Here is a 15,341-nt window from a genome sequence, read left to right on the forward strand (position 1 = left end):
GTCAGCAGTGCCAAGCAGCTCCCCAAAAATCAACGTACGACAAGTTATACATATAAACGTATGAACTTTTGGGTCCAGTAAGAGGAGTGGCCACATACAGTCACAGTCATACGTCACTCGTGAAGTAAAACTTACAAACAATATATAGTTTTTTTTAATGTAGTGGGTGTATGTGTGAAAGTGATTCCATTATCATAATGTGGCAGGTTGTGCAATGTTTTTTTTTCTGAAAAGTGTTTTGTACTTCCCTGATCTAAGTACATGTAAGGCCGAGACTTGAATGGAACAACACTTCTTTATTCAGTGTGCTTCTCATCATATATGTCACAGAGACATAACAGAGATTCATTTTTATACTGTAATACCACACCCACAGGAGGTGCACACTATGGCAACAGCAGTGTGACATAAATATGTCACAAAAAGGACACATGTGTATGTAGCCGGTGTTGCATGGATCCACCCCATGCGACACAATGCTTCCCATTTGCCCAGGACAGGACTCGAACCCATGCGTACCACACATACAGCACAGCAGGTGGATGCTCTGACCACCAAGCCAACGGACCTGCGTGTACCCTACACGTAATCAGGGGGAGAACAGTAAACGTGTTTGTGTAACATGAAAAAGGGTCCTAATTATGCCTGTGTAATTTGGAAATTGCTGTAGCTACAGGATGATGGGGATTTTCATTCTGTTTTATTATAAAAAAAAAAAAATCCACAGAGAAGAAGTCCTCTTTCTTGCTGGTTCCATCCAAGTATGAACTACTGTCCCCTTCTCTCAACTCACTTAAACTTTCCACTCTCCAAACCCCCTCCAAACTAGCCAAACTCTCACCTGATCACAACTCTCCTTCAAACACCCACATTTTGAATGCAGCCTGAGGTGTTGATAGACTGTAGCGAGCTGTCAAACCGCGCAACAAATCTAAAGCACTCTGTGCAGCAATCACATGGTACAGCTGGGCAGCGAGGCTTCGGGCGGCATCATTTTCGGAACCTCCCCTAAATGAAGCGAGCCTCGGTACGCGCTTCGCAGAAAAGTCCCTTCATTACTCGACACACGCTTCCAAGGCTCGCCGCACCTCGTGACATCACTATTTTTTGGGATCAACTCAGTTTTGGTTTGTACTTTGTTTTTCTGTCGGCTTTAATTAAATTACTTTTGCACCACCTTTTTGCCTCGCTTCCCTTTCCCTGCACTTGGGTCCACACACCACCTGCCTGCCCGCATTCCTGACAAAATATCTGATTTCTGTACTGTAACAGTAAGAAATGTGAATTTTAAATGAATGGCACATTGCAAAAATATTAGTTTTTGGCAGCTCTAGGAGTCAACATGTTTCAGATTTGCAGTAAACGTTACTTTGCACTGCATTGTGAATAATGCATGAATTGGCACAACCTTCATTCACAGATTCTTTCTAAGAACCCACAGAAATTGTTAGAAATGTGCCTTCTGTATTGGCTCCTAAACATTAAGTCGTCACCCGAGACCTTTTCCGAGAGAGTCTTCCCACTCAGACACACAAACAAACAAACACGCCCAGTGTTATGACTCCTCACTGTAGTTTGGGTTGTCACAAGAGAACAAGATGGCTATGTGTGGAAGTGCTGAGTGACTGACATGGTAGCAGGGAGCTTGTCTGTGTAACACCAGGGAGTGTGATGTGGGTGGGTGACATTTGAGAGAGAAAAAAAAAACCTCATCAAACGCATGAATGCCACAGTGCTGTTATTGATAGCTATATAAGATGTCAATCTATATTGGCGATTGTATGTTTTTCCATTTTTTGGGACTTGCGTGACGCGTATCTTACTGAGATCAGAGTTCAGTTTTTGTTGTGCGTGCATACAACTTAAAAGGCGGTTAAGTCATCCCTGACATTTGGGTTCTAAAATGTCAAGACTTCATCGTTTTACTCTATACTGTGAGACATTTTTGTTGAATGTCATTTTAATCAGTGTTAAACCGCAGTGACCCTGACCTACAACGCAACAAGAGCATACCTGTGTGATGAATGTCTAATTGAGCAAAGCCTTTTTTTTTCTCTCTCTCTCTCTCTCTCTCTCTCTCTCTCTCTCTCTCTCTCTCTCTCTCTCTCTCTCTCTCTCTCTCTCTCTCTCTCTCTCTCTCTCTCTCTCTCTCTCTCTCTCTCTCTCTCTCTCGCTTTCCCTGATTATAAACCTTTTATAGGTCAAGTGACTTTTTTTGGTAATTAAAAAAAATTATATCTGTCAACCACATATGTGGACATCATATTTTAGTGTAAAAGTGTGGCTTCCAAAAACCAAAATGTGTCTCAATTGTTATCTTTATGCATACTGCGTTCTTATTATCAGTCATTATTTTTTAAAAATATTTTTCAAATTATTAAATAAAATGTAAAAACTTATAACTGTAAAGTTGTTGCATGTTTTTTTGTTTTTGTTTGTTTTATAGTTTTTAACTTGTTGCCTGCCAGTGACGAGACATATGTCTAATTCATTTAAACTGGCTGGAATGGCTGTGAATGCTCATATTTCAGTGTCATTGATGGCGCTAGACGTCCAAATCCTTTTGACTGAGAGAGGCTGACAGCCGTTATTCGCTGCCAGCCTCTTCCACTCCAAAGGCATTGGACGTCTAGTTGTGTGGTAGCCAATGACTCTGCTTAGTGCTCTTTTAAACGGATCCACGGACAGAAGGACTAGTAGTACTTAAAAGATAAACGTTATTATGAGTTAAAATAATTTGATATTGAAACCCCTCTTGATGTTTTCGTTTTTATACTATTTGTAAAATTAGTTTAACTTGTTATTGACGTCGGAGGGGGGTGACGTCACATAGTTACGCTGCCGGGTTTCAAGAGTATGACTTTAGCGAGATAAACATGTGATATGTTCAACCCTTTCAATTTGAACCCGAGAGGAACATAATAAGCATGACAGCACTGTGGATATCTCACAAAACGAGCAGCAAAAGCAAAATGTACAGGAAAGACAAAAAAAAAAAAAAAAAAAGAAAGAAAGAAAAAAAAAAACTGTGTTCTGCCAAAATGTGCTACACCGGCAAAACGTCTTACAAGAGATAAATTTGACACCCATAGTACTACCGTGCGCTTTCCGCTTGTTTAGTTTATATGCATACAGACAGAACATACTAAAGCTGCCTTAAGAAAATACTTAAACGTAGTAATATCAAATAAAGGTGGTTTAAATATGCTACGTGAAAAATGTGGTCAACAGATCAACAATCTGCTTTAAAGCTACCACAAGCCGCAGAAAACACTATGCTTAAAAGTATTAGAGGGAAACATGCAAAAAGTATTTTGAGGCAATGAAAAGGTAATAAAAGACTCAATAAAAACACAAATAGTAAGCACTCGCCGCATTTAACCTATGAGTGCATGTGTTGGACGTCTCGCAGTGTAGAAGAAGTTGCAGTAACTTGGTAGTATTCATCGAGTGACAGTGACAATCTACGTCATCACCCAGAGCGTCCATAAAACATGGCGCCCTCTGTACGTCAAAACTTACTAAATATTATAGACTTTTAAATCAATGGCAATATTTTATGTGTTTCTAATAACATATTTTAGTAAAAAAGACAACAATTGTGGCCCATTAGAGCCTACAAGTCTTTCAGTCCGAGTTTCCCTTCAAGGGTTCAACTGGCCGAGGATTAGCAAAAATTCAGTTTCAACTCACATAACTAATCATTTGTACATAATTATATTGTATGTAGCACTTACAGTTCGATGGCTTTGTTCCACATGATGACGTATCCAGACAAAATGAAGGATTCGATGTTGACGATATGTGTGTTCCCACGCTCCGTCCCCACATAAAGCCATTTACTCTGAAATGGAAGGTGGCAAAATGTGATCCTGAAGAACAAGAAACAAAATAGGGAGGAAAACGGTTAGGATACGCATAGAAAGTACAAACTGGTATGTATGACTGAGAAGTGAAGTGGCCCGCCAGGCTTATCAAGCACTGGGACAAACCCTGTTATCAGTGTCTTTGTTGTCATGGTAATAGATGACATACCTGACATGAGTGTGACAGCTCGTACTATAAGTGGGGTGTAATGCTTTATCCATCATGGAGCTTTGAGAACGTAAGAGACGTTTGTCAGACAAGGGACCGTTTTAAATTGTGAAAAAAAAAAATTATCTCCTTGAAAGTCATTCAAAAGACCAAGATACAATCTCCATGATGGGATAATGCACAATTTCATGTTGCAATCTTTCTGTAAGATTGCCTTATTGCACTAACTAAGTGATATCCTCTTTAGTGCACACAACCCTGAGTGTGGGGCATACTTGCATGCTATCTAGGGAGTTCCATAATGCGCTGTGATGTATTATAGTCATTACTGGATAGTCAACAGGTTTTTTTTTCATCTAAATTTCAGCTCCGTGTTCACTTTCAGTTAACATTCAGATGTAAATATTCAGGCACTTTCTCCAGAGCAGGTAATTGTTAAAAATATAGAACTCCTGTTGATTGACAGCTAGCAAAGCAGTGATGTTGGAATTCAGCACCATACCATACCACCCTTAATAAAATGAGGTTTATAATTGCCCTCATCCATGCCAGCCATTTCTTGACTCATTCATAGAATTCATGGGCCTACTCATCCTGAAATTTTCATTTGAAACTTGGCAGGAAGGCTCTCCTGTTATTTTCCCCTCCGGCAAGCAGTGCCTATCATCCGGGTATCATTGCCTATTTCACCCAGCCCTGTTACTCTTTTTTTATGGACACATGCGCCTTCTTCTAATAAGAAAATTCTCAGCCAGAGTCAATAGTTAATCAAAGAACTATTCAGCAGCATTGGAAGAAAAGGAAACCTTAATGTGGCCCATCTAATTAATGCACTGCATCATGTATATATTTATTATCCCTATGACATGTAGTCTAACTTAAAGTAGGAAACCAAATTGGCAAAAAACAAATATAAGCACAGGAAGGCAATGGCAGTTGTTCCATTTGAACCGCATGGTAAGCCATATGCTAAGTTTTTAATAAATCACAGGGCAGATATGACAGATCCAGATGAATCCCGTCCAGCTACAAGTGGGCCATGAAAATAAGTGATTGCAACAAAAGTTCAAATGAACTACAACCACCTGCTACCCCCAAAAAATAGCATAACTGGAGTAACTACTGCCAGGGCCCCTGAGTCCTGCTTCTCCTCTTTTGTGTGTGTGTGTGGGGGGGCTTGATTACCGGATTTAACAGATAGGTGAGCCTGGGATCAAGTGCAGGTGATCATCATCAACAGCCTACTTAAACTGGTCCTTGACCTCACGTCATCACCAGATCAACAACTCAGCTCAACGAGTTCGTGACTCCAGCTTCAGTCAGTTAAGAATCCTGACAATATGTTATTTAGGTAATTTTGCTTTTGTTCCCTAGTACAACTTGCCTGCCTGCTCACCCACCAAAAAGGCTCACCTGACTTTCGTCACCATTTGCCAAACCTGTCAATAAATTGTTGACACTGCCAGTTTGCCTATTATCCCTGCACTCGGATCCCCCGCTAACCCAGAAACGTAATAACTACAAAACAAATCAGCAATCTATTAATTAGCTCTATCAAATTTCATTCTGATCCTTCCACGAATAACAGTTAGTTTAGTTATATCAGAACTGTCTAAAAAGAAATGATGAATTTTGTTTTAACCAGTGTTGTTTTTGGCAGCCCTTTTAATTTTCGTTTTAGAGTTAGTCTTCTGGACGATAATACTTACTAGTCTTAGTCATATTTTAGTCATCTGAAAATGTGTTCGTCTTCGTCTAGTTTTTGTTGACGAAAACTCAAGACTAACCTAGTCAAGTTTTAGTTGACGTTTATTAAAAATGTTTTCGTCTGTAAAATAAAAATAAAAATTACACCAAAAAATAAGTAAATAAAGGTTTCCAGTTACTTTGAATGAACATTGACAAACGAACACATATTGTAGCGTCTTCAAGGAGAACGCCAATTTGGTGGTAATACACACTCGGCATAAAACCGTTCTGTACATTATTTTCAAATAATTATACCTACCTGGACGCCACGAACTATATGTAAAAAAAAAATTGCCAGAGTGTTTAAGAGGACGCTTCCCATTAGCATTAGTCTAATGTTAGCGTGACCGTGAATGCTATGCTAACACTACGAGTTACATTTAGTGTGTGATGATCACTCAGCGATGACCTTTAAAGGCTAAAGCAACATTGCATATTCTCTCTGGCAAAAAAAAAAAAAAAATCTTACCATTTGTGCAAGCCTGGAAACTGGAGAGCAGCAGCAAGTCACGTGAGTGACACAACCAGACACTGCTAAGATGTAAGCTAATTACACATAAAATGTCATAGATTGTGAACATGTAACAGAAACTTTTGTGTATTTTTGTCTCACATTAGTGTCGTTATGTTTTAGTCTCCCAAAACAGGTTTTTGGCTTATTATCGTCTCGTCATCATCATGAAAAAAATTATTAGTTGACGAAATATTTTCAGTATAGTCATCGTTGACGAAAACAACACTGGTTTGAACTAAGAATAATTTGAGTAGGGAAACCGTATGATGAATTGTGAATAATTTGTGATTTTTTAACACTCTTGTTGAAAGAAGTTCAACAAATAATTTCAGATATTAATTCCCTGTTATTTGTAGTCTGCATAACAACATTAGGACCGTTATTTGGAATCGACGTCTGCAAAATTCTGACATTCCCGAATGAACATTTTGGGGTTTCCAGTATCAGGTTGAACCCAGTCAATATTTACAATCACAAATTATTGTTTGTAGCCACCACTGAGATACATTGAGCTATGGACTCAATAATAACTACATGAAACAAAACAATAGCTCATTAAGAAGCTCACAGAAAAAACTCCCGATATAGCTCAGCAGAATGTGAAAAAAAAAAAAAAAAACAGAAAATCTCATTGTTTGATTTTTAAATAATTCATTTGCAAATCATGGTGGAAAATAAGTATTTGGTCAATACCAAAAGTGCATCTCAATACTTTGTTATGTACCCTTTGTTGGCAATAAGGAGGCCAAACGTTTTCTATAACTCTTGATTCTTCACTTAGTGTAAAGAAATCAACTGTGGGAGCAATTATTAGAAAATGGAAAACATTCAAGACATCTGATAATCTCCCTCAATCTGGGGCTCCATGCAAGATCTCACCCCATGGCGTCAAAATGATAACAAGAACGGTGAGCAAAAATCCCAGAACTACACGGGGGGACCTAGTGAATGACCTACAGAGAGCTGGGGCCACAGTAACAAAGGCTACTATAGGCAACACAATGCGCCGGGTGGGACTCAAATCCTGCACTGCCATACGTGTCCCCCTGCTGAAACCAGTACACATCCAGGCCTGGATGCGGTTCGCTAGAGAGCATTTGGATGATCCAGAAGAGGACTGGGAGAATGTGTTATGGTCAGATGAAACCAAAATACTGGTAGATAAACAGGTTCTCATGTTTGGAGGAGAAAGAATACTGAATTGCATCCAAAGAACACCATACCCACTGTGAAGGATGGGGGTGGAAACATCATGCTTTGGGGCTGTTTTTCTGTAAGGGACCAGGACGACTTATCTGTGTAAAGGAAAGAATGAATGGGGCCATGTATCGAGAGATTTTGAGTGAAAATATAGTTCCATCATCAAGAGCATTGAAGATGAGACGTGGCTGGGTCTTTCAGCATGACAATGATCCCAAACACACAGCCAGGGCAACAAAGGAGTGGCTTCGTAAGAAGCATTTCAAGGTCCTGGAAAGGCCTAGCCAGTCTCCAGATCTCAACTCCATAGAAAATCTGTGGAGGGAGATGAAAGTCCGTGTTGCCCAACAACAGCCCCAAAACATCACTGCTCTAGAGGAGATCTGCATGGAGGAATGGGCCATAATACCAGCAACAGTGTGTGAAAAGCTGGTGAAGAGTTACAGAAAACGTTTGGCCTCCGTTATTGCCAACAAAGGGTACATAACAAAGTATTGAGAGGACCTTTTGGTATTGACCAAATACTTATTTTCCACCATGATTTGCAACTAAATTCTTTGAAAATCAAACAATGTGATTTTCTGGCTTTTTTTTCCACATTCTGTCTTTCATGGTTGAGATTTACCCATGTTGACAATTACATGCCTCTCCAATATTTTCAAGTGGGAGAACTTTTAGTGGTTGACTAAATACTTATTTGCCCCACTGTAAGTGCTTGCTAACATGAAAAGCTACATGATTGTGTAACCAACATGGGGGGAAAAAGCAGTTGTTCTTTGAGTTGTGCACAGAAGTGTGCCTAGGGTTTCAATTATGTTCAATAATATTCTGCGGAGAAGAAAAAAAACTCATGCAAGTACTGTAGAAGGAAGAAGTGACTGACAGCTATCACAACACAATAGTCGCCACCATCTCCAGTTATTCATGCATTATTCTGAGTGGAGGTGTTCAGGCGTTCCTTTCTTTAGGTTGACCCTAGAGACAGAGTTAAATAGTAAGTCACCACCTTTGAGAGATGATTCACGAGGCCCCTTTATTTTTTTCCTTTTGTCTTTGCGTATGATTCACTGCTCTGCTTGTGAAAGCTGTAGAAGCCTCCTCCCCCATTGCAACACAAGACAGGTACAATACAGTTCAGAGATCAAAAATATGGCAAACCTTTTCTTCTTTATTTTTGTGTGGGTAATTGACTGTGTAACTAAAATGTGTATAAAAATGTCACTCAGAGGGATTTTAACGGTGAGGATAATTTTCCTCTTCCTTATTAAAATATGCATCAGAAATCTCATTTTGAGGGGTTGTTATTCATAGGTTTTCAGCACTACACCCCTGTGGAAATTTTAATGTTTTCAGCATTTGCATGTTTTTCACCGGGTATTCTGGCTCCCTACTACTTTCCCAAAGCATACATAGGTTTATTAACATGAACACTGCCCAAAAGCTGTGTTGTTACGATCCAGATTTATCATGAAGTTGAAGCAAAGTTGCTTCAAAATGATTTTTTTTTTTTACATTGGCCACAGTAACAATGGAATATGACCAGTTACAACATTTAAACAAAGGAAACACATTAACAACCTTCCTAAATTAACTTATTGGATGCCATTGACAGCAATCGACATCCGCTCCATTTTGAATCGAAGATTTGGCAGCGATCATTCGCTACCAGCCTCTCCCAATGAAAATTGATTGGACGTCTAGCGCCGTCAATGGCACTGAAACATGATCATTCAATATCAGCCATTCCGGTTAAAATGGATTTCATATCTATCGCCGTTAATAGCATTGAATGTGCTAAATAAAGGACACAACTGACTCAGTTTGCCACCAGTCAATGTGGTTCCTCTCACTCCCTTTCAATGGATAACATTTACACATTATACATATATATGATGTAATGCCTAAATGTTGATGAAGCCATTTTGGGACGGTGCGATGAAATGTATTTTCATACTTATGCCGTCAATTGAAATAAGTTTATCACTAGGATACGTCCAATCCATTTGAAGTGGGAGGGTGGCAGCGAATGAAAACATTCATTTGCTGCCATCAACTACCACTTCAAATGAATTGGACATCTATCGCTGTGATTGTCAGCCAATAAATTAAAGCAGTGCCTTTAAATTCAAGTGCGTATGCTGTAATTTAGTGTTTTTTTTTTTTTTTAATATATATACATATTATTGTCTTTTATTGAAAAAAAAAAAAAAAAACAACAACAACAAAAAAAAACCAAACATGGTATCTGTACAGTATCGGTGTCGGCCAATAGCACACAACCGGGTGTTGAAATTGGTTTCGGGAGCCAAAAAATGATATCTATCGGTTCAACACCAACATAATGCTCGAAACAGAATTGTATTAAATCCTTTTAAAATTTCATGATTAAACTTCCCTTTTTTCATGTGATAATGTGAAGACTAAACACGTAGTTTTTAAGAAATTCAATTCTGATCGGAAAAAATGCGCCACAGGGATAGCGACAAGGGGGTATGTTTGCATAGGGACGGTAGGGACATAACACTAGCAACTTTTCGGAATGCTGAAACTGTCCCCAGCAACTTTTAACCAACCATTACAAAATGAGTTCAGTTATATAGGTAATTATATATATATATATATATATATATATATATATATATATATATATATATATATATATATATATATATATATATATATATAGTTCCGCTCTGAGACCCCAAATTTAGCCAACTTTCAAAATTATCCGATATGCACGTGTGATACATCATTGGAAAGCTTAAAATCTCAACTTTCTGGGGGAGGAACAATTTTGAACAGGAGGGCATTTTTAAGAAAAACAATTTTTTTTAAACAGCAAAACCCTATCTGGAGGTGAGAGTACGCGAGAGCAGAATTACAGACGCCACGACTTTAACGAGATATTATTGCTTACTTACCTTGTTTCGATCCAAAAACTCCATGTAGCATGTATCACTGAGTGTCAAGACACGGGTTTGAATGGCCACAGCTGGATTTTGGGGGGATTTTATGGGTGAAACATGGTCATATAACAAGGGTCGCGATGCAGAAATCGCAGACATCAAGGAGTGGTCGAGATTTTCTTTTTCATATATTTACCTTTTGAAATGTTTTTTTTCCAATTTTTCTTTGTTTGGATCGATTATTTATCATCTAACATATCGAAAAGAATGCGACTGAAACAACAACAAAAAATACAATGAAGCGATAGTTATGAGGTAAGTATCTGTGACTTTTTTACAGATGTCGTTTTTTTCATTGTGACATAATTTGTTTAAAAGTTTCAAATATGCGAGTGAATAATTTTTTAAAGTTGTTTTTTTTAACGAAATATTAGACATCAATTAATGATTCTAAACTAAAAATGACAGACATTTTGAATAATAAATATGATTAATTACCTTCGTTTTATGGCTAGGTTGAAACAAAAGCGGTTGCGCGGCGTCTGTAAACGAGGGTTTTCCCAGGAAGACGGGCAAATTAAAATGAGTTCAGGGGCTTAATGCGCCATGGATCTGCTATGGCAGCATATAGACATGTTGTTCTATCAAACACAACAGTTCTTTTGGCTTAAAATGCAGCAGTTTCCTATATAGAGGAGTGCAAGAGCAGAAACTGCTTTTTCAGTCTTGTGTGTGTTTTCCGCCATATATAAAAATAGTTTTCAAACATTGCAATTTTAACTTTTATTTCTACATTAATTTTCAAAATGTTTTAGTAGTAGTTGAAAACAAAGGTTTTGAATTGAACCTGAAGGGTTAAACTATAACCTAAACCAATACACCAATAACCAATAAAGTTAGTATAAGTTAATATCGACTTATTTTGCATTGATCATTTAGGCTCTCAATTAATTAGGTTCATATTGGTGAGAAATGTAGCCCTGACCCCCGTTCACCCAGTCTCTTATTAATGTCCCGTCCACAGCAAAAAGTCTACATGCAGGTTATGTCGTCCCTACCAATGTTGAGAGCAAACCTAGGCCCTTGGACAGAGAATAAATATCAAAGGATGTTGGAGTTATCGATGTTTAATTCACCAGACTTCCGCACAGGCACCATGGGTTCAGTTCAGTTCCCGCTCAGTGACTGTGCTCAAGTTCCCTGTGATTGACTGACAACCAATCCTGGGTGTAATCCAACTTCATCCCAAAGTCAGCAGGTGTAGGATTTTGCTGTCATGAACGGAATCCGAATACAAAATGGATGAATACAAAAACCAGAGCCTCTGTGACAACAGTACAACTGCCCGAATAACACACCTCTGGTCCAGTAATTTAGTTTTATTGTAACCCGTTCAGCTCTCACTGTGCCTCACTGCAGTACTCTCTGGTCAAGGTTGATGCATGTTCACCCACTAAGCTATTTTCCTTGTCACATTTGCCAAGTGCTTGCTCATGGTGCAGTGTAGAAGTAGCCATTAATCATCTGTGCCACTGATGCGGTCTACCGGGTTGCGGGAAGTCAGAGCCTATCTCCGCTGACATCGGGTAGGAGGCGGGGTCACAATAGACAGATCACTAGTCATTCACAGGTTAAATCACCTCTCGCCCAATGTCACTGAGGACAAGCCTCACGTGGCCCAGCATGGGATAAGTGGAACAGACAATGGATAAATGGGTGGCTGTGCTGTACTACAATTGTTCTAAATAGCGCCTTGTTACAGGTTAACTTTAAAACCGTCAAATTCATATCATACACATCACATGCGGTCAGATCGAGCCTGCCATGTCATTTTGTCTGTCCGCCACTGTGAACTCTGTTCATTGACCTTGTTTTGGGGCTCTTTTTCCACCCCACTAAATTTAAATCAAATTCCTTAGTACAAATAAAAAAAAAATAAAATAATAAAGTACAGTGATCTCTCGTTGTTCGCGGTTAATGGGGACCACAACCCACCTTGATAAGTGAAAAACCGGAAAGTAGCCACCCCCCAACCCAAAAACAAACAAAAAAAAAAGTTTTTTGTTTTGTTTTTGTGTTTGTACAATGTATCTATTCAGATTTAGCATTGGAAAGAAATATACTAGTATATAAGACATGTTTTTTCACTTTTTTCCCCAAAGGATAATTGAAAAAACACAACTTAAAAAACACAAAGCACTTTATTTTTAGAAGCACTGCATTGTGAACCTGTGTATTTCAAGATCATTATATATTTAACATATATATATATATATGTCGGAAAACACAGACAAGGCTGAAAAAGCAGTTTCTGCTCTTGCACCCCTCTTTAATATACTGTATTTAAAGCCAAAACAACTGTTGTGTTTGATAAAACAATATGTCTATATGCTGCCATAATGGTTTCATGGTGTATTAAGCCCCCAAACTATTTTTAATTTGTCTGTTTTACCCTGGAGACCCCCGTTTACAGACACCGCCCAACCGCTTTTGTTTCAACCCAGCACCCAAAAGAAGTTAAGTAATTATATTTATTATTCGAAATGTCTATCATTTTTAGCTTAGAATCATTAATTGATGTCTAATATTTAGCTAAAAAAAAACAACAACTTTATTAAATTATTCACTCGCATATTTTAAACTATTAAACAAATTACGTCACAATGAAAAAAATTGTGTCTGTAAATAGGTCGTGGATATTTACCTCATAATGGATTGTATTTTTTTTTGTAACTGTCGGATAATCCCCGATATTTTGGATGATAATCGATCCAAACAAAGAAAAATTGGGAAAAAATATTTAAAAAGCTAAATATTTGCAAAAGAAAAATTCGACCACTCCTTGATGTCTGGGATTTCTGCATTGTGACTATTGTTTTATTACTGTGTTTCACCCATAAAATACCCAAAAAGTCCGGCTGTGGCCATTCACAGCTTTGTCTTGACACTCGGTAAGACATCCTACACGCAGTTTTTGGATCGAAACAAGGTAAGTAAGCGATTATATCTCGTTAAAATCATGGTGTCTTTAATTATGCTCTCTCATGCTCTCACCTTGAGTTAGGGTTTAGGGGTTTCATTTTTTAATTTTCATTTTTTTAAATGCCTTACTGTTCAAAATTTTTCTTCCCCCAGAAAATTGAGATTTTAAGGTTTCCAATTATGTATCACACATGCATATACGTAGGTCAAGTTTGAAATTTGGTCATTTCAAATTTGGGGTCTCAGAGCGGAACTTCAAGTCCGCCATATTTATATTTTAAGAAATTGTTTTTAAGCACTTCAAATGTAATAACTATATATATATATTTTTTTAAGGTTAAGTTTTAAACATGTTTCTGTCCCACCGAATTATTTTCAAACAAGAATAAAGTACAAAAATGCTTGTCTTTATTAAATGCTTTGCATTGAGTGAGTCAACTAAACTCCGCTCAATCTCCTCACTTACACACAACGAGTTGCCACAGCAACTGTTTAACAAGTTAAACGATGATTGAGGCATGCGGCGCTTTGATGTCGAGGCTTCCAGTTATCTGTGGTTAGATTATACAGAAGACGTCTATCAATCATCGTTAACTTTAATACCGTATTTTTCGGACTATAAGCCGCAGTTTTTTTTCATAGTTTGGCTGGGTGTATTCAGGAGCGACTTATGTGTGAAATTATTAACACATTATGATATCATTTCACGTGTTATTTTGGTGTTTTGGAGTGACACTGATGGTTTGGTAAACTTGTTAGCATGTTCTTTATGCCATAGTTATCTGAATAACTTAATAGCTATGGCCACGTTCACGCCAACGTGGGGGCGCACTTGCACTTGTTTACGTGAAGAACAGCGCTCACACGCCAGAAGAAGACCGACAGCTACGTAGCTCTGTTCATTCTTTATGCTTGTAAAATATCTCTACGGAGGCAACACCTGTGTGTATCATCTTTTCTATTTTTGTTGTGTGTTTTCCACCCACGATCGGACACTCAGAGCCTAATGCTAGCGAACACATGCTAACAGTTTGTGTCATGTCATTGCTGTAAAAGCACCTAATTATCATTTATTTATATCGATGTGAACCTGTTTGGTATCGAGGAAGAAATTGATTGAGCAAATTATACGGACATCCAGCATCGGCATTTGGGAGTTTAGCCTGCTGAATAGCCAGGACCGAGCCGTAGCGTCCTGGTGAGGACAGTATATTTTGTTGTTCATGCACTGTACACTTATTCAGCATGTTGTTCTCTATTGTATTTTTTATATTAAATTGCCTTTCACGATGACATGTCTGTTCTATGTGTTGGATTTTATCAAGTAAATTTCCCCCAAAAATGCGACTTATACTCCGGTGCGACTTATATATATTTTTTTCTCTTCGTTGGGCATTTTATGGCTGGTGCGACTTATACTCAGGTGTGACTTGTAGTCCGAAAAACACGGTAAGCAACTCCAGTGTATTGACTGAACAACAAAGAACAGGGAGAGGGAGGGAGAGTGAGACCACACGATCGGCTCGGGACAGCTCATCTGTATTTTTTTTTTTTTTTTGTAATTGAAAAAAAAATCCACCATGGACTGAGGGTGCGAAGTTTGAAGCGTGAAGTAGCGAGGGATCACTGTATTTATAGTTTTTTTTTCTTATTTTGTTTATTTTTATTGAAAATATGTAAATTAAAAAATACATAGATAAGACATATGAATACAAATAAAAATAAAGCCAAAATGGAGAATATCTACTATTTTTCCTATTCAAAATTGTCCCAAATTATTATTTTTAAAAGGAGAAAAGTGTAGTTCCCCTCATTTTGTTTTTTGTCAATCAAAAATTTCAACAAAAACATTGAGACGATCTAACGATTGCTGATTCATTTGATCATCGATTCGCTGTCAATGGTCGATCACCAGTGGCAGCCAAATTTGGCTAACATAAAGGAAACTACAACAA

General features: G+C 38.0%; 1 protein-coding gene across 1 annotated transcript in view; it reads right to left on the reverse strand.

The window, feature by feature from the left end:
- The window catches only part of LOC130926797 (syntaxin-binding protein 5-like), a 177,460-nt gene that overhangs the window by 17,612 nt on the left and 144,507 nt on the right, over positions 1-15,341 (reverse strand). The window contains exon 5 of the mRNA XM_057852032.1: positions 3,738-3,872. Within this exon, the coding sequence (XP_057708015.1) occupies positions 3,738-3,872 (135 nt within the window). The remainder of the gene's footprint in view (positions 1-3,737; positions 3,873-15,341) is intronic.

This window comes from Corythoichthys intestinalis, chromosome 12 (assembly GCF_030265065.1).
Source record: "Corythoichthys intestinalis isolate RoL2023-P3 chromosome 12, ASM3026506v1, whole genome shotgun sequence".
Classification (NCBI taxonomy): domain Eukaryota; kingdom Metazoa; phylum Chordata; class Actinopteri; order Syngnathiformes; family Syngnathidae; genus Corythoichthys; species Corythoichthys intestinalis.